The sequence below is a fragment of the Palaemon carinicauda genome, chromosome 41, assembly GCF_036898095.1.
Source record: "Palaemon carinicauda isolate YSFRI2023 chromosome 41, ASM3689809v2, whole genome shotgun sequence".
NCBI classification, from domain to species: domain Eukaryota; kingdom Metazoa; phylum Arthropoda; class Malacostraca; order Decapoda; family Palaemonidae; genus Palaemon; species Palaemon carinicauda.
This window is the reverse complement of record NC_090765.1, coordinates 45697940-45717311: the sequence shown is the minus strand read 5'-3', so window position 1 is coordinate 45717311 and position 19372 is coordinate 45697940. Positions and strand designations below refer to the sequence as shown.

General features: G+C 43.1%; 1 protein-coding gene and 1 long non-coding RNA gene across 2 annotated transcripts in view; one reads left to right on the top strand and one right to left on the bottom strand.

Annotated features, from left to right (window-relative positions):
- The window catches only part of LOC137632583 (uncharacterized), a 58086-nt gene that overhangs the window by 26004 nt on the left and 12710 nt on the right, over positions 1–19372 (top strand). The gene's annotated exons all lie outside the window — the stretch shown is intronic.
- Positions 15587–19372, bottom strand: part of LOC137632582 (uncharacterized) — a 148694-nt gene continuing 144908 nt past the window's right edge. The window contains 1 exon segment of the mRNA XM_068364611.1: positions 15587–18706. Within this exon segment, the coding sequence (XP_068220712.1) occupies positions 18535–18706 (172 nt within the window). The 3' untranslated portion in view covers positions 15587–18534.

The window sequence follows — 19372 nt, the reverse complement described above, 5'->3', positions numbered from 1 at the left end:
TTATATACAAGAAATGTAAAGCACAGTTCCCTCGTGCAATGAAAGAAGCTGGACTCGAGTCTTGGATGTCTTTTGTTTCCTCCATTAACAGTAAAACATCACCATCTTCTGTGTGGAGGAAAGCAGAAAAGATAGCAGGCAAATTCGCCCCCAACCCACCATGAGTGTTGAAGGCGAATGGTTAGTATGTGACTGGAACAACTGAAGTTTAAATACCCTGGATGATCATTTCTCAAATGTATCAAGTAAGTGTAAAGTAGCTCCTGGTTACCAGTATAGAAGCAATGAAGAACGGAAAATGCTAAATTTTGCAACAGAAAAGAAGGAATCCTACAATAATCCTTTTACCAAAAGGGAATTTGATTCCGCACTTGCTAATTGCAACGATACAGCCCCTGGTCCTGATGGAATTCTATATGCAATGATTAAACATATACCTGTTGATACCAAGTTATTTATTTTAAGCATTATTAACAGAGTATGGCATGATCATAGTTATCCAAGTGTTTGGGAACTAGTCATTATATTAGCATTTTTAAAACCAGGTAAACATAAGTTTAAGCAGCAAACTCCCGACCAATTGCATTGACATGTTGTTTATTTAAGATCATGGAGAAGATGGTCAATGCAAGACTGGTGTGATACCTGGAAAAGAAAGGTATTTTATCACCTATCCAGTGTGCATTTAGGAAAATTAATTCAACGACTGATGTGTTGATACGACTTGAGTCTTCTATTTGTGAAGCCTTTGCTTGCAAACAGCACCATGTAACAGTATTTTTTTACTTCGAAAAGGCATGTGATATTACTTGGAGATATGGTATAATTAAAACCATTCATTATCTAGAACTGAGAGGAGAGGTACCATTGTTCATTCAGGCATTTGTTTCACATAGATTTTTTTGAGTTAGAGCAGGTGAAACTTTTTCAGAAAGGATATATCAGGAAGAGTTGAGTTCCTCAGGGTAGTGTGCTGAATGTAACCCTATTTGAACAAGCCAGAAATAGGATATCCTTAGGCATTCCTAAAGATATTCTCTCAACACTATGTAGATGATCTCTATCATTTGCTGGAGCTAGAATGGCATTGGTTGAGAGAAAATTACAACTCTGTCAACAAAATAATTCAAATAATTCAATGGGCTGATATGAATGGATTTAAGTTTTCGACAAGTAAAACTGTTGTTGTCCATTTCTTTCATATTTGGAGAGTACATCCAGACCCAGATATGTACATCAAAGGTCAACGTATCAAAAGCGTAAATGAAGTTAGACTTTTGGGATTGATATCCGATTGTAGGCTTACATGGGTACCTCACTTGAAAGCTTTAAAAGTAAAGTGCCTGGAGGCTCTGAATTTTTTATAAGTTTTGTCCCATACATCATGACATCATTGGGGCAGACTGCGAAACTATTTTAAAATAAAGTTATACAAGGCCTCAATTTATTCAAAAATTAGTTATGGGTGTGAAATAAACTCCTCAGTCACCCCAAGCTGATTGAATGTATTAAGATTCAATACACCATGCTGGTATTATTGTCCACAGGAGCAGTTAGAACTTTACCCATCCAAAGTCTCCTTGTTGACGCAGGAGAATTATATCTAGACCTTTACTGAAATTCTTCTAGTATTTGGTATTGGTGTAGGTTGCAAATACTTCCTTATTCTTTAGCCTGTCAGACTGCAAACTTTGTAAGGCATTGTAGATATTTTGAATTGCATCCGAAGTTTCTTCAACCTTATGTTTTTCGTGGAAAACAATTAATAAACAGTCTTGATGTAGCAAGAAATAGAGTTCTTCCATTTAGGATATTACCAACCCCTCCATGGAAATTACCAGATTTATCTTTTTGTAAATATTTTATTGTTATAAAAAAGAACATGACTGAAGTAGAAACCAGGTTTCTTTTTATGGTACATGTCGTAGAACATAGGGAACAGAATTTTATATACACTGATGGCTCCAAATCTGATGCTGGCATTGGATTTGGAGTATATATTAGTTCTTTTTATTGTAGAGGTGCGCTTCCTCTAGTATTTTCCATATTTACTACCAAACTATGTGGCATACTAACTGCTATTGAGAAAATAGCGTTAAAAGAGGGCAATTTTACCATTTTTAATGATGCAAGAAGTGCCTTAAAAACTTTAGAAGTTTGTAATTCTAGTAACCCTTTAGTTTTAAAGATTTATGAGTGGCTTTTAATTATTGGCCTGAAAGGTACAACATTTCGATTTTTCTGGGTTCCGTCACTTGTAGGTGTGTGTGGAAATGAGGAGGCAAATTCATTGGAAAGGAATGCTGCAGCTGAGTTACTACCAAGAAGGTATGCCATCCCCTGTAATGATTTTTTACCTACAATTAAAAATTTTATCTATAATAATTGGCAACAGCTTTGGGATAGTTATAATTTAATTGAAATAAAACGAGAGAAATAACAAATGTTATATCCTTTTGGAGGTACAGTATAACATGATGCTTCGAAAGTGGGAGACTACTCTTGATCGTCTACGCATTGGTCACACTCAGAGGACACTAAAGTTTCTGGTAACTGGCTAACACCAACCATATTGCGACGAGTGTTTGATACCCTAGAAAGTAAATCATTTGTTGACTGAATGCCCCACTTATAGGACGGAAAGAAATAGATATCTGCTCGAGGCTCCAGGTGAGGATGGCAGGTTCAGCCTTGCCAAGATTCTTGAACACGATGTGTCGTGCAATGCTAGCGGCATTTTTAGATTTTTTTCAGAAGCAGGTATTCTGAGTTATTTAATTTTTATGATGACATCTTTGCTTTTTAATTGAATATTTTTCTATTCTTTACTTATAATAAACTATATCGGCGTCAATGACCTTCGATGTCAGGATGCCAGAAAACTTCAAATCAATTAATTAATAAAATCATATTCATTGTCACCCCATTTGATCTGGTGGGAGACACACACCTTTGTTTTGCTTGTATTGGCAAAAAGACTTTTTGTAGGAGATGGAGAGGGAAGTCAGGGCGCTCAACAGTTTTTTTTCAATGGTGGTGAAAGAGTCCAATGTTCTGGTACTGCTGTTGGTAATTTGTATAGATGATAAATAGCATCGGCGTCAGCATCTGCTTTTTCTGCCTCCAATTCTACAAAGAATTGCCATTTGGTAAACAATGATTCAATAATGTTGACTATGCTGGTATTGTATATAGTTTGAGACACCTTCAGAAGGAATGCACCTTGGTTTACAGTGTTATATGTTAACAAAGACTACTGGTGATTTGCTTCTTCTCAAATCCATCTTCGATGTATTGAGTCAGGTTTAATACCCGACTGCAACAGATCAACTTGGTCTAAAGCCTGAGGTAAGCACGGCTTTCTTAGCAATGTATCATGTTTGTTCCAGAACCTTTCATGAAAGGCTTATTATCTTCTGCAGACAAGAAATATGAAGTGTTCCAGTTGCTCAAAATGGTGATAATATAGGGGCAGTTCAGGTCTGCCGACAAAGCAAAGTTGTGATACAGAGTACTGCATGCAACCTGTGCAATACTTTGTGGTTTTTGGTGGTCAGTCTTATGTGTTTGTCCTGAACCTGAACACTTTGTTCTCCTCACAGCCTGTATTTGAAAAGCCCTATTTATAAAAGATTGCAAATACGCCACCAAAGAATAGTGTACTGTATAGACAAATTTTTGTGTGATATTTTAATGGTGCCATAAACCATTCATGGCCTGTCACACACAATGAGGAGAACTGCATATAACATAAGGAAGTTGACGCAGGGTTGGAAGCTTGTCGCTATTTTTAAAAATACCGAAAAGAAAACATCAAGACAACACAGGGTTTTTAACTTTACCAAACCATTCTTCCCAGCTCCCCTTACTCAGCAAGATATAAGAAAATAATTACACAAGTGATATTGCAAAATTCTTAAATAATACAGTAATATAATGGTACAAGAAATGAACAGCAGTGACAATGAAAAATCACAAATTTTAAGTAATTTGTATTTTTCCTAACAGTACTTACCTCGAACTACTTTCTTAGGAGAGTATCTGGGATCTCCTCCCAACCGACCAAAATTTTGTGTAGTTTACCCTACTCCCGTTTTCTATGCGGGGTAACCTCTGGCAGAGTGATACGCATCACAAGGCGACCCCGGGTCAGAGAGCATGCTTGCTCAGGTCTCGATCTCCAGTAAGTTTTGACAGCTAGGTTTCTATGAAGTCTTGTAAGGCACTCTGGGTAGGATGGGCAGGCCATAACCCGAAAGTAGTTCGAGGTAAGTACTGTTAGGACAAATACAAATTACTTAAAATTTGTGATTTGTTCCAACACTGAGTACTTACCTCGAACTACTTTCTTAGGAGACTTACACTTTAGGAGGTGGGGAGTGTCCTTCCGGACCTAGAGACCGTGATGAGGTAGAAGAGGAACCTAGATAGGAGACTAGGTTCTGCTGACCCCCAGGAAAACACGAGAAAATAGGGAAAACTACGCAAAAAACCCCTCTTAGTGTCTAAGTAACTCACCTCTACAAAAATCCTTGGAGACTCGTCCTTCTATTGACAGTGTATCCCATGGCAGTTGGGGATTTTTGGGGTCATTTCCGGGAAGGTAATAGGGTAGAAAGAAAGGGGGGTAAGGAAGGAACCTGTGTCTCTTAGACTTACTGCCCGTGGCTTCCACCGGGGCTACACCTTTAAATCGTTTGGAGCGCGGAAATGACGGGACCGAGCGAGAACCCGTCCAGGGACTGACTAGACCATGTACCTACCCTCAGGATTTGGCCCACTGCCATGTTCTTCTCAAAGGCCAACGAAGTACTTAGACCTCTAATGTCGTGGGGTCTGGGCTTTCCTGGAAGGGGGACCCCTGCACTACTGTAGGCTCTGATGATCACCTGCCGGAGCCAGAAGGAGGTCGTATTTTTGGAAAATGGCTTCTTTACCAGTCCCGAGGAGACGAACAGACTCTTGGTTTCGGGGCGAAGTCTGGCTATCCTCTCTAAGTACTTCCGTACCGCCCTGACAGGGCACAGAAGCAAGTCCCTCGGGTTGTCCGAACGAGGGATTGCTGGCACTGAGAATCCTTCAAACTTGGGGTACCAAACTGCTGGATTCTGAGTCTTGGCCACAAAGGATGGTACGAACCTGAAGGTAGCTTCACGCCAGCCCTTCGAGTGTGATACCTTGTACAATAGTCCATGAATCTCACCTACACGTTTTGGTGATGCCAGAGCTAACAGAAAAGCTTTCTTGAGGGTGAGCGCTCTGTCCAAGATGTCCTTGAGGGGCTCGAAGGGAGGTTCTGAAAGCATCTTCAGGACTCTAGCCACGTCCCACTGGGGCACCCTAACAGCCTGAGGGGGCACGATTGCTCGAAGCTCTTGATGAACGTCGAGATATGTCTGGAGGCACCTAGGTCAATGCCCTTCAGGAGGAAGACTTGGCCCAGGGCTGCCCGGACTCCTTTGATGGCTGGGATGGACATGCTTACCTCATCCCTGAGATAGACCAGGAAGTCTGCTATCTCAGGGATGGAGGCCTGTAACGGCCTGATGTTCTTCGAGGTGCACCACTTAGTGAAGGTAGCCCATTTTGCCTGGTATACCGCGGTTGACGAACGTCTCGGGTACCCTGACATCCTTGTTGCCGTCCTCGACGAATATCCTTCCTTCCTCAGGATATGCTCTATAACCTCCACGCGTGAAGGCAGTGGACGCGTGTAGGCAGAGGGACCGAGGGTTTTCCGGGAACCTTTGAAAGTGAGGTTGCCGGAGAAGGTCTGGTCTGTCCGGAAGGGGCCAAGGTGGAAGGCGCGCCAGTTCCTTTAGATCCGCGAACCACTCTCTCTCCGGCTACCAGGGCGCTACCAAAGTCATCCACAGGTTGTCCGCTCGCCTCGCCCTGTTGAGGACTTGTCTGAGCATCCCGAAGGGAGGGAAGGTGTAAACGTCGAGGTTGTCCTAAGGGTGTTGGAAGGCGTCCTCGAACGCCGCCTCTGGATCCGGCTCAGGAGAACAAAACACGGGGAGCTGTGCGTTCAGTCTCGTGGCGAAGAGGTCTATCACCGGCGAGCCCCACTTCAGATTGAGAGTCTTGGCCACTTCTGGGTGCAAGGACCACTAGGACCCTACCACTTGACCCATTCTGCTGAGGCCGTCGGCCAGGACATTTCTTTTCCCCGAAATGAACCTGGCTGAGATCTTGATCTGTTCTACTAAGGCCCATTCTAGTAACTCCATCATGAGACTGCACAGTTCCTTCGACTTCAGTCCTCCTTGCTTCTTTACGTAGGCCACCACCGTGGCGTTGTTGCACATCAACGCCACGGTGTTTCCCCGGAGCAGATGGACGAACTCTAGGCACGCCCTTTGCACCGCCATCATTTCTAGCACGTTTATGTGCAGGTTCCTCTCCTCTTCTACCCAGCTTCCTCTTGCTGTCTTGTCTTGTCGAGGAGATGGGCACCCCAACCCTCCTTGGATGCGCCCGTGAACAGAAGTATCTCTGGAGGGTCGGCTGCGAAGGGCATTCCTTTGAGGGTGTTTGATCTGACGTGCCACCACTCCAGGACTTCCTTCGTCTCCGGGGACACTGGGAATACCTTGTGCGGGGAGTCTTTCTGGTTCCAGAGCTCCTTCAGGTTCCACTGTACTCCCCTGAGCTTGAGCCTCCCCTGGGGTACTAACTTCTCCAACGTCACGAGGTGTTCTATCAGTCTTTGCCAGTCCTTGGCCCGACAGGAAGGGCCGGAGGATCTGATCTAGGTTGTCCAGTCTCTCCGCGGAGGGGAAGGCTCTCGCCAACCGGGAGTCTAGGACCATTCCGAGGTAGTTCATCCTGGTGGAGGGTATCAGTTGGGACTTCTCCAGGTTGACGATGATACCCAAGACGTTGCAGAACTGCAGGAGCTTTGCGCCTTGCTTCCTCAGTACTTCCCCTGAGGCTGAAAGTAATAACCAGTCGTCCAGGTACTGAATCAGGCGGATGCCCTGTTCTTGTGCCCAGGCTGAGACTGTTGCGAAGATCCTCGCGAAGACCTGAGGGGCTGTCGAAAGACCAAAGCAGAGGGTCTTCAACTGCAACGTTTAGTACTTCCTGCTGGAGGGATGGACAGGGATTTGAAAGTATGCGTCCTTGAGGTCTATGGACATCATTAAGTCCTCCTCCCTCAAGGCCGCTAGGACCGACTTCGTAGTGTCCATTTTGAAGTCGGTCTTGCACACAAACTTGTTGAGGGCTGAGAAGTCTTATGATTGGTCTCCAGCCCCCTGTCACTTTCTCCACCAGGAAGTGTCTGCTGTAGAACCCTGGACCCGGGTTCTTGACTGGTTCTACTGTCCCTTTTGCCAGCATTACCGAGACCACCTCCTGCAGCGCCGCCATTCTCAAGGGGTCTTTGGGTGCCAACCACTCCCCCTGTAGATCTGGTATCAGAGGGAAACTTGTACCCTTCCTTTAGTACTGCTACTGTCCACAGATCCGCTTCGTGGTCCCGCCATGCTTGCCAAGAACGTTTGAGGCATCCCCCCACCTGAGGCTTCGGCAGGAGTAGGGGGCCTCTCTCCCTACCTTCTTCGAGAAGCGTGGCCTGAACACCCTCTTCTGGAGGCCGAATAAGAAGGCCTGAAGGCTGACTGTGGAGCCGGCGCTTCTCTACGGGGGGGGTTGCGAAGTTTGGGGCCAGGCCGTAGCAGGAGCATCTTTCCTGGGCTGGCTAGGTGAGGCGCGGGGATGGAGCGAGACGTCGGAAGATGGCCTTCTATGGGCAGGTCTTGTTGTTGGAGGGGGTCTGGGCTCTCCCGCATCCTTCAGCTTCCTGACCCTTTCTACTGTCTAATGAAAACTACAATTACAATTGCTTAAAAGAAATAAAATCTCTGGCTGCCAAAACAAAGAAATTGGATCTTAGAATCTCAACTGAGAATGGTCTTTAAGCTTAATGAAATTAATTCAAAATTACAATGAATTGAAAAATGGTATAGTGACCCAATAGGGGAGGGGAAGGGTTATAAAGGGCAGCACAGCTCTAAAATCAAGGTTTCCCGGCTGGTGCATCAAGAATATCCCAGCCTAAGCACCCGAAAGGATCAAGTTGGTGTACTTCGTCCATGTCCAAAAGTCAAATTCCTTAGGTTCACACTGTCATCATGAGATCACACTTTAGGAATTGACAGCAACAACATGTTGCACAACAGGATAAAAGATAATGTTGAAAATAGGTTGCTCAGTAAACTGTCCTACATTTATATTTTATTCATATAACAACTGCATATCTTTTCCCTCTTCCTTTAAAAAATCCTTCGAACATAACTATCTGTACATTCCGTTCTCCTACAAGGAGAAATCAAAAATTTAAAATAATCATAATTAGAGAAGCAGCAAGAATATATCTCTACTGTGAGTGATAGAAATCAAGAGAGAGTGCAGTTTCCAGTTACACCGAAATCTTACTCCTATTTAAAAGACAATGGTTTGTATTCGTTTAGGAAGAAACTTATGTTATGATCAACTTATCTGTTGAGTAAAAACTTTTATGTACCGGACCTTTTCCAGTAGTGAAGGTGCTGTATAGCTTGAACCCTTGTCTCACTTAAACACACTGAGATTGTGCCTTGCATGGCAAAATACTGGCCATAAAGCAGGGCAGAAAATATTTCATTGGTATTTTATGTTCTAGCCTTTTACAGAAAAGTCCTTGCAGGTTGTGCCGCACATTGACCCCATAACTGATGATGATATTTTGTGTTCCTCAGATGACAAATATAGTATGAAGAGTACATAGTGCTGTGGCTCCCAACCTATTATTTGTATTGATACTGCTCACTAGGCCAATCCTGGACAAGTGAGGGGGACGCCAGGGTTCTACTGTCTGGCATGTTACTGCTGCAGGATGAAAAGAGCTTTGTTATTCTGACCTAAGGAAGGGATCTCTTTTTCCAGATCAATCAAGTGCTTGAAGTGTTAGGGTTGATTTGTATTATTTTTGCACCTTTTTCAAGGATGACTTAGCTTGCTTGGTCTTTTTATCTTCTTGGGTTCACCAGAAGATTTTAGCTATGTTTAAAACTTTTTGGGAGTGGCTTGTCAAGCATACATGATCATGTGACCTAGCCATCTTAAGCAAAGAGGTCGTCATCATACCTTATCGTGCCAATGACAAACTCACTGGATAGCGTTGTTGTTTGCCTCTCCGAGGTCTTGATCCGAGCAGTGAGGGCCAACTGGGCACCCTCATAGGATGTGTTCCATTGTTTGTGGTGTTCCCCACACCATGGGCATTCAGAGTTGGTGGCTAATCCCCATTAATTTTATGGTGGGTATTTCCAGGTTTGCCCACTTTTACCCTTGCTCTGTTTAGGGCTCCCCAGTCCTTCATGGTGAAAGTTGTTCTGCTGGACAGGCTTTAGTTTGATCTGAGCAGTGAAAGTTGTTCTGCTGGACAGGCTTTTGTTTGATCTGAGCAGCACCTCATTGGATGGCCATCAGTCACTTTCCCGCCACTTCCCTAGCCTATGAGCAGCTGCTCTGATTGGTTTTGGTCCATGCACTGTTGCAAACCTTTTGTGGGATTTGTCTTTGCTCTGCTTCCTGATGGTTGTGTAGTGGATATCTAGGGTTATTAATAGTTTTATTATTTTCAGTGCTTGCTAGCGTTTCTAATTAGATATGGGTGGTGGGATACCGGTTATTTTATATAAAGATGGTAGGCATTTTGATTTTAGGGTACCAGTAATAATCCAACAGGACTTTTTATCTGTGGGTCTATTGTGTGCTTGGCATCATCATCCCCACATTGTTCCACGGGTCAATTGTGTGCTTGGCATCATCATCCCCACATTGTTCCACAGAACTCTAAAGTTTAGAGTAGTAGTGCTAAGGCTGTTTGTCTCAGTCTATTCCCCAACTGGTGTTGGCAAGAATGCTGAGGAGGTTGTTCCTAGTTGCTGCTACTTTTATGTGCATGTGCGTGTTCTTTAAAGGAGAGAGCATTTTGTTAAAAGGTGACTCTTAAGTAAACTGAATAGGGTGATTTTCCTGTTCTTTGTCACAGCATTTGATCTTTTGCTTTCTGTTTGCCTGGCGATTCTTCAAATGGAAGGCACACACCTTTGTTTTGCTTGAATTGGCATCGAGTAGCCACTTTTTGTAGTAAATGGAGAGGCAAGTCAGGGGCGCTGGTCTTTCTTTGATGCTGGTGAAGGAGTACGATGTTCTGGCACTATGGCTGGGTATTTGTATAGATGATAAATGGCATTAGCGCCAGCATTAATCCTTGTGGAAGTATGTTGTCCTGTATCCTCTATCTGCCTTTTCTGCCTCCATTTCTACAAAGAATTGCCAATTGGTAAGCAGTGATTCAATAATGTGGACTATGCTGGTATTCTATATACAGTAGTTTGAGCCACCTTCAGAAAGAACGCTCTATGGTTTACAGTGTTGTACTGGTAATTTGCTTCTTCACAAATCCATTACTTGATGTATTGTATCAGGTTTAATACCCGACTGTAGCAGGATCAACCTGATCTAAAGCATGAGGTAATCATAGCTCCCTTAGGTATGTATCATGTTTGTTCCAGAACCTTTCCTATAAGGCTTAGAATCTTCTGCAGACAGGAAATATGAAGTGTTCCAGTTGCTCAAAATGGTGTTAATATAGGATGTTTTAGGTCTCTGCCCCACAAATCAAAATTGTGGTATAGAGTACTGCATATAACCTGTACAGTACTTTCTGGTTTTTGGTGGTCAGTCTTGAGTGTTTGTCCTGAACCTGAACACTTTGTTCTCCTCACAGCCTGTATTTGGAAAGCAAATAGTGCCATATTTTTCTTCTCCAGTATATCAATCTCGGTGGTGGATGAAACAATGCTACCAAGCAAATTGGCAAACAGTACAAACTGCAGTTTTATATCATTAATGGTGGAGATGGTCACATTCTGAATAGTGTTAGGTTACTGCATTTTTACTTGTTGTTTTTCTCATATTTATCAAGCTAAATACTTATAGCATATTGAAGATAAGGTGCCTTACATATATGTTGCATGGACTCTTGGGTGTGGCCCAAAAGGGAAGCAGCATTAGCATATTGCAAGTCAATCAGCCTGCATGGTAGTATGCCTTGTAACCATGAGATGTCAAAAAGGCATCTATTCAGCATTTTCTTTTAATTCTGTTATTTGGTTTCATTGTCAAGATTGTGTGGATAAACAGAGGCCGGAACATCACTCCGGTGGAATTCTGGGTTATGGGAAATATGATAATCTGCCAGCCAGCGATCCAGTGTAGTCTCTGTTGGACAATGAGAGTGAAGCTGGGGATGGAATATCTTTCTGACAGTCAGGTTATTCTCATCAGCAAAGCAGCAATCTGAAACAGTCAGGGCAGCAACATGAGAAGAGTAGCTAATATTCCTCATTTTAGGGAAGAAGTAGTTTCAAAGAAATTCTTTACCTTGCTGACAACACTGGTATAGTGATGAACTAATATGTCTTATCATCATTAACATCATATCTTCATTACAATCCAAGTAACAACCCTATTCAGAAAAGCAGAATACTAACCCAAGGACTTCCAAGATTGCAAAGACGCATCCAAAGAATGGTATATAGTATTATTTTTGGGTGATATCTTAAGGGTGCCAAAAACCAGTCATGGCATGTCTCGCAGAAGATGAGAACGAGAACTGCATAAGGAAGTTGACACATGGGTGGAGGCTTGTTGCCATTTGGAAAAATACATTAAGACATCACAGGTTTGTAACTTTCCTTCCCCCTTACTCAGCAAGGTATTAGAAAAATACATGTATTACAAAAGTGACTCCAAAATTCTGAAAGAATATAGTCGTCGTCGGCGCCCACTCGTGTCTGAGTATTGGGTTCTGTCGTTAGCCATCAGCCTCCTATCTTTGGGGTGGGTGCTTATGTCTGTGGTGGAAGAGTGGCGGACAGTGTTCACAGGGGAGGGTAGGTGGTGGGCGGGGCTGTTCTAATCGCTCTCTCCTTCTCCTCCTAGCCTCATTTTGTCTCCTCCTCTACTCGAAGTCCACGGTGCCATGGTGTACTGTACTCTTCCAGGTTTTCCTGTCCCTGGCTGTTTCTTCCCATGAGGAAGGATCGATGTCACAGCCAGGGTGCGCTTTAGTTGATCTTTCTGGCGCATTTTCGGGGCTCCTCGTGGTCTGGTGCCCTGGGTCAGTTTTCCGTAGAATATCTTCTTTGGGAGCCTAGATGGATCCATCCTATGCACGTGTCCTATCCAGCGGAGGCGGTGGTGGATGATGGTGGCTTCCATGCTGGTCCGCGAGGCACGTTCTAAGACTTCAATGTTGGTGGTGTGGCTCTCCCAGGGGATTTTCAAGATCTGCCTCAGTTTCATTTGTTGGAAGCGTTCTAGGTTTTTAATACCACTTCTATATAGCGTCCATGTTTCACATGCATACAGGAGCGTGGAGAGGACTACTGCCCTGAACACCATTATTTTGGTGGTCATTGTTAGTGCGTGGTTGTTAAATACGCGGCAGTTGAGTCGGCCAAAGGTGGAGTGGGCTGCCCTGATCCTGTTCTCCACGTCCCTTTTGCTTGTGGGAGCTGATGTTAGGATGCTCCCTAGGTAGGAGAACTGGTCCACCTGTTTTAACGGTTGATCATTCACTGTGGTATTGAAGTTCGGGAGCATCAGTCCTGGTGGATGTTGGACGAGGGTCTTGGTTTTGTCTGTGTTGACTTGCATCCCAAAACGTTCGTAGGCTGAGTTGTATGCATCAGGTAACGACTGCAGGTCCTCTGCCGTCTGACCTGGGGTGGCATTGTCGTCAGCATACTGCAGCTCTCGCACTGCACACAAGGTGATCTTGGTTCTGGCGCGGAGTCTAGCGAGGTTGAAAACGCCTCAATCCATGCGGAAACGTAGGTCGACTGAGGGTGTGTCTGGGGGAATCTCGTTGAGCATTGCTGCGGTATATAGCGAGAAACACGTTGGGGCCAGAACACAACCCTGCTTCAGGCTGCCGTTGATGGGGAATGGGACTGAAAGAGAGTTCTGGTGGCAGACTCTCCCAACCATTCCGTCATGAAGGGCACGCACCAGCTTGACAAAATCGGGTGGGCAGCTATATCTTTTGAGGACAGCCCACATGGCAGGTCGAGGTACTTTGTCGAAGGCCTTTTTCAAATCCCAGAAGATGAACATTATGGGCTGTTGTTGTCGCGCGCAGAAGATCATGTCTATGGTCCCGCAGGAAGGTCGAAAGCCGCACTGGGACTCTGGCAGGACGTCTTCTGCGAGAATAAGGAGGCGGTCAAGGAGAATCCGAGCGAAAATCTTACTCGCGATGCTTAGTAGTGATATTCCCCGGTAGTTGTTATAGTTCTCCCTGTCTCCCTTCTTGAAGATGGTAGTGATGTTTGCATCGCGGAAGTCACTGGGGAGGGTCTTGGTCTCCCATATTTTCAGTAAGGAGCATCAAACGGTTCCTCAACCTGGGGCCACCGTGAGTGAGGAGCTCCAACGGGATATTGTCTGGCCCTGGGGGTTTGCCGGCTTCATGCGCTGCAGGGCCTTGTTGAAGTCCTGGATGGAGGGTGGTAGTGCCATCCAGTGACGGACGGGATGCTGCGGGGTCATTCGCAGGAGATCGTCTGGGGTGTCTGCTTGGTCATTGAGGAGGTTCTCAAAGTGAGACCTCCACCTGGCCAGGATGCCCTCGCTGTCGGTGATGGTTGTGGCCCCATCCGCGTCCTTCAGGCCGCCCACTGATGACCGTGTGGGACCGAATATTTCCTTTGTTGCTGTATAGAAGCTGCGCAGGTCACGTTGGTCAGCGAAACTCGGTATTTCTGCAGCTTTTCTTTGCCACCAGGTGTTCCGGGCTTCACGGATCCCTCTTTGGCAATCAGCTTCAGCCACCTTGTGAGCGCACATTTGTTAGCTGCTGTTGGTTGGTTTTCTAAAGTCAGGCGTGCTTGTCGTTTGGTTTCAATGAGAAGAGAGATGGTAGCATCATTCTCATCGAACCAATCCTGCCGTTTCTTGGTGGTGTAGCCTAGTGTTTCCTCCGCGGCACGGGCCATGGCGTTTCTGAGGGTGGTCCAGTGGTGCTCAACAGTGGCCTGACCCACGAGGTCTGCGAGGTGACGTTCGCAAGCCTCCTTGTAGTTCTGTGCCACCTGGGGGTTGTGGAGCTTGCTACAATCAAAGCGTTGGTGTGGTACGCTGTCAGGTGCCCTACTGGGTGGTCGTAGGGTCGTCACGGAGAGTCGGGAGATGAGGAGTCTGTGGTCCGTCCAGCAGTCGTCCACTCCGGGCATGGATCGGGTGATGCGGACGTCTCCTCGGTCTCTGGCTTTGGTCAGGACGTAGTCCAGGGTGTGCCAGTGTTTAGACCGTGGGTGTCTCCATGTGGTCTTTTGTCGCTTTGGTAACTGGAAGATGGTGTTGGTTACCACAAGTTGGTGTTCTGCACACAGACCCAGTAGGAGTTGGCCATTGGCGTTGCAATTTCCAATGCCATGGCGGCCGATGATTCCCTCCCACAGGCGATGGTCTTTTCCCACTCGGGCATTAAAGTCGCCAAGCACAACGAGCTTGTCGTTGGTGGGCACTGCCTGGATGGTGCGGTCGAGCTGGGTGTAGAAGGCAGCTTTGTCATCATCGGTTGAGGTCATAGTCGGGGCGTAGACAGAGATCAGGGTGAGGTGTATGTCCCGCGTGATGGGGATGCGGACAGTCATCAGGCGCTCACTGATGGCCTTGGGAGCGAGGTTGTGCTGCTGCACCAGCTGGGAACCGATGGCGAAGCAGACACCGTGGATGCGAGCCTCCTCTAGGGCCTTGCCTTTCCAGAAGATGGTGTAGCCTGTTCCAGCTTCCCTGATGTTGCCCTCTTCAGGTAGTCTGGTCTCGCTAAGAGCCGCCACATCAACATTGAAGCGGGCTAGCTCCTTGCAGACGAGGGCTGTACGTCGTTCCGGGCGGTTGGTGTTTGTCACGTCTTGGAGGGTGCGGATGTTCCACGCACTTAAGGTTAATATTTTTTCCTTCTTGTTTCGACTGCATTAGTGGGATGTCCGCCAGCCTCGGTGAGCTGACCAGACGGGTTTGCCGTTTCCGATGTTTACCCCACCTTTTCTAGGGGCCTCCCCATGTGGGGTGGGGCTGCGGTGTCCTCAATAGGCCAGCCCAATCACGGGTCCAGCTGCCGAACTCTGGTAAACAGTAGTATAATGGGTGCAAGAAACTAACAGCAGTGACAATGAAAAACTGTAATTACAATTTCTAAAAAGAAATATAATCAAAATCTCTGCAAGCTGTCAAAACAAAGAAAGTAGATCTTAGAATCTCTACTGAGATGGTCTGTAAGCTTTATGAAATTCAAAATTACAATGAATTGTAAAATGGTACAGTAATGCAATAGGGGAGGGAGGGGAGTCATAAAGGCAGTATTGTGTAATAGCTAATCAATCGTGGGAGATGAAAGTGGTAAATAAACTTATGAAAGTATTGCTGTTGGTAAATACTACAGTATAAGAAAAATCGAAAATAAAATTTGTTTTATAAAAATATGTGGTTTGTGACTAAGGAACAATAAAATTTATCATCTGACCAATTTTTTATTCACCATATTAATAGAGCAGTGTTTTGTAAACCAAATGCTGTTTTCATCAGCAGACAGACAAGAGACATGCATAATAGTGAAGCTATCAGCATCAGTGACCCGAACACTTGACCTTTGCATATTCATTACGACGAAACCATCTCCTAGAACTATTCCAGTGCTTAGATCACAGCTGAACCCTTTGAAAGTCATGGCTCTGTTTTCATCATTATTATTATTGTCCTTTTTACAGGCATGATTTACATTATATAATAAAAAGTCCTACTCATTTCAAAACTTAGTGATGATCACTATGTGTTATAAATTGTGATTAAAATACTGGCTTTAGCAGAGCCTACTTCATTTCCATATCCCCAGTCCTATGTATCTGCTGCCATGACTGTCCGATGAGTACTGGCAAAATTTTTAATGATTATCAGTAGTATCAATTAACTCAATACAGTATATTACATTACACTAAAGCTTTAACCAAATTTTATTTATTTTGGTAATACAGTATCTACAAACCAATCTATACAATCTACATAAATGTACAAAGTGGCTTTGTCTTTGGTTACAAAAAATATATTGAAATAAAGACTTAGGCACCTCCATTATACTCAAATCTTTAATTTGACTTTATTTTAGTCCTAATCATATAGGACAAAATTAGAACAGAAATAATAAAGCTCTCAAAAATGTACAGAAATGATGCACCTATCACTTTAGGTACATGAATTTTAAGAAAAAAACCTTATTACGTAATATTACACTTTCATTGGTATCTATACATCACAATATAAGAAACACAGAATTACTAACTACTCTCAAAACTTGACCTACAGAGCCAGGGAGAGAAAAATAATCATGTTACAACTTGTGTGAATTGATTGCAACCAAGGAAGGGTATCTACACGAGAACTACCGCAACACAGGGTACAAGGACCACATCTATGAGATAAAGATCTATAGCTATGAAGGATGATAAGCTGATATTGCTATAACTAAAACCAAATTCATACACATTTTGTGAAATAAAAGAATCATCTGTCTCTCTTGGAAGACTAAACAGTGCTGGAGCAAAATATATGACTGCTATGTATACAGTTTTAAAAATTAATAGATTCTTTTTAAACACCCAATTCTTACAATCCTTCAGCACCTCGTTCTTTGAAGTTAATAAGCACATGAGTGGAGAACACAGCTGACTGGGTTTCTCACCCAAAATATTAAAAGAATACTTACATGAAGATAAAAGTGCTGACTGTGGCAGCAGTTTTTCTGTGACAATCCTGTCCTAGAGGCACATTGGAACTAAGTACAGTACCATACAGAACCCTTTGCTTACATGCAGACTGTCTACAGTATTCCTTGAATGTGGAAAAGTAGAAACCCTGACTAAAAGATGAAGAGCAAGTGCATAAAAAGCCAACTAGCTATGAACAGCAAAAGGAACACCAAAAGACAGCCCCAGGAACATGCAGGGTAGGATGAAGGATACACAACTAGTGGGAGAGACAGTTAGTAAGGTTCCTTATAGTATAACTTGGTATACTCGGCCTTACTGTGAGCGTCACACCCCGGGAGGGACTGGCTGACAGACAACAGAATAAAGATAGAAATGATATATTTAAGCAATTAACAATAAAACCCAACACTCGATGGGATTTGTTTTATTGATATAAACTTAAGAGAAGCAGAGTCAACTGAAATTAAGTACATCAATTGTTTAATATATATAAAAAAGATAAGACTGCTATAAAAAATTTAATTCAACAGAATTGAGGTAAAATATTTCCTAATAATAGATACTAAAATTAGAGGCAATAGAAAGTTATCCAAGTTACCCCTGCAACTGTTCCCCCAAACCCACTCTACTTTTACTTGCATCATTATTTGAACCAGTTAAGTTTTCTATTTATATCCTTGACAGTTTTCTAATCATTGGCCATTGTGAAATTCTACACATAAATGTACCATAATTTTTGTTGAAAGATTGTGAATAGGGTGCAGGACTAGCCAGTCTCTCATTATTTCAACCCATCAGAGCCAACAGCTGCTGGCGCTGCTACATAACTGGCACACTGAGGGTGGCAGTGTCAAAAGTGCTACCCGACCACTCCAGCTTTCACGCTTTTGGAAGTTTTAATATGTGGTCCTCTTATTTTACCCATCATTGCAGATTGAAAAAAAGGACCACATAACACTTCCTTTCACATCCCATTATTTCATGAACCATGACCCACGCTAAACTCTTTAATCGGTCGCTTCTGGAACTAATGTTAAACAATATTAAAATGCTAGAGTGTTCAGTATCTGGTGCTTTTAGCAAGCTAGAAGATAAGGTTAACTACAGAATATCTAAACAGGATATAAACAATAACAACATAACTAGGTGGTGGTGGTGTAAATAAAGATTCATCATCTTACCTTTCCAACAAATCCAATGTTTCCTGCATAGTGACCTCAAGAAGAGGGCTTTCCATTCACAATTGGCATCTGACATGCTTTACCATGAGCAAAGACAAATGATGAGGTAGAGGATATTTGAAGGATGTAATTAGTGGATGATGATTACACAAATACATTCTCTCCAAAACATGCTTCCATGAAGACTAAGACTTATGATCCTTTTGTAACAGAATATCTGCCTGATTAGAGCTTTGTTTTTACAGTATCAGCTTTGAATAGGTCAAGATAATTTTGAACTGTAAGTTTAAAAAATTTGTGAGAAAAAGACAGGAAGGATTATGTGCACCAAGTGGATACATACTAGTTCTGGAAATCCTGTACAGGTCCTTTATAAGTATTAGTTGCATGATGGAGTAGCAGTTAACTTTCTTATTAATCTATTATTTACTGGCATGTCTCGGTATTTGATTAACATTACAGTATTAGCAACAGCATGTTTCAAAAGTTTAGTGACGTTCCATTTTTTCCCTTGAATAATCTCATTGTTCATAAACAATGACAGAGGCTCTTGGAACGAGTCCTTTACGGTCATTGTGGCAGCAGAGCAGGTATCGATCATCTACTTCAACTACCAGTGTAAGAATATCTCCACGGTTGAAGCTGAGATGACCATTATCTGTAGCTAAGCGATGGTGGAGTGTCTGCACCAGTCTGGAAATATAATCAAATATTATAAGAACTCATAGTCAAAATGAAGCACAAGAGCTTAAAAGTAACCTGTCAGATTAATGTCAATAATCACATTCAAAATTTTAAAATGTGCAAGTTTCAAATGTGAAAAGTTTATTTGTGGTATAAGATTCAAAACTCAACAAAAGCTAATATATGTAGTGGTGCCATATATTTTGTAAGATGTGAAAAGTTTGATTAAATTTTTTGTAGTAAATAAAATTAATAGGCTACATCGGAAGAAGAGGTACTATACCTGGAAAGACTTCTCATTTTATTTAAATCCATAATTTTAAAAGCAGACATGTAATCAATTCTCTTCCTAATGAAGTGATGATTAAAATTTCAAAATATTTTAGTAGTTTCCTTCAAATATAGAATAATTTTAGGATATGTTATTGCCAACTTCACTTTATGTCGGCAACCATTTATAATTTTGAACAACTAGTCTTCCTAGGTTAAGTTTTGTTACTGAGTTTGGGTGTGCATTACTCATGAAACATCATTAATAAGCAAATTTCAAAAGGTGTTACATATTTTCAGCCATATACAGTTAGTATATTTATATTTATGTTTTTTTGGTATACAGTACTTTTGAAATATCTTCATGCATACATTTGATTAATTCTTGAAATGATGCTGGCCACT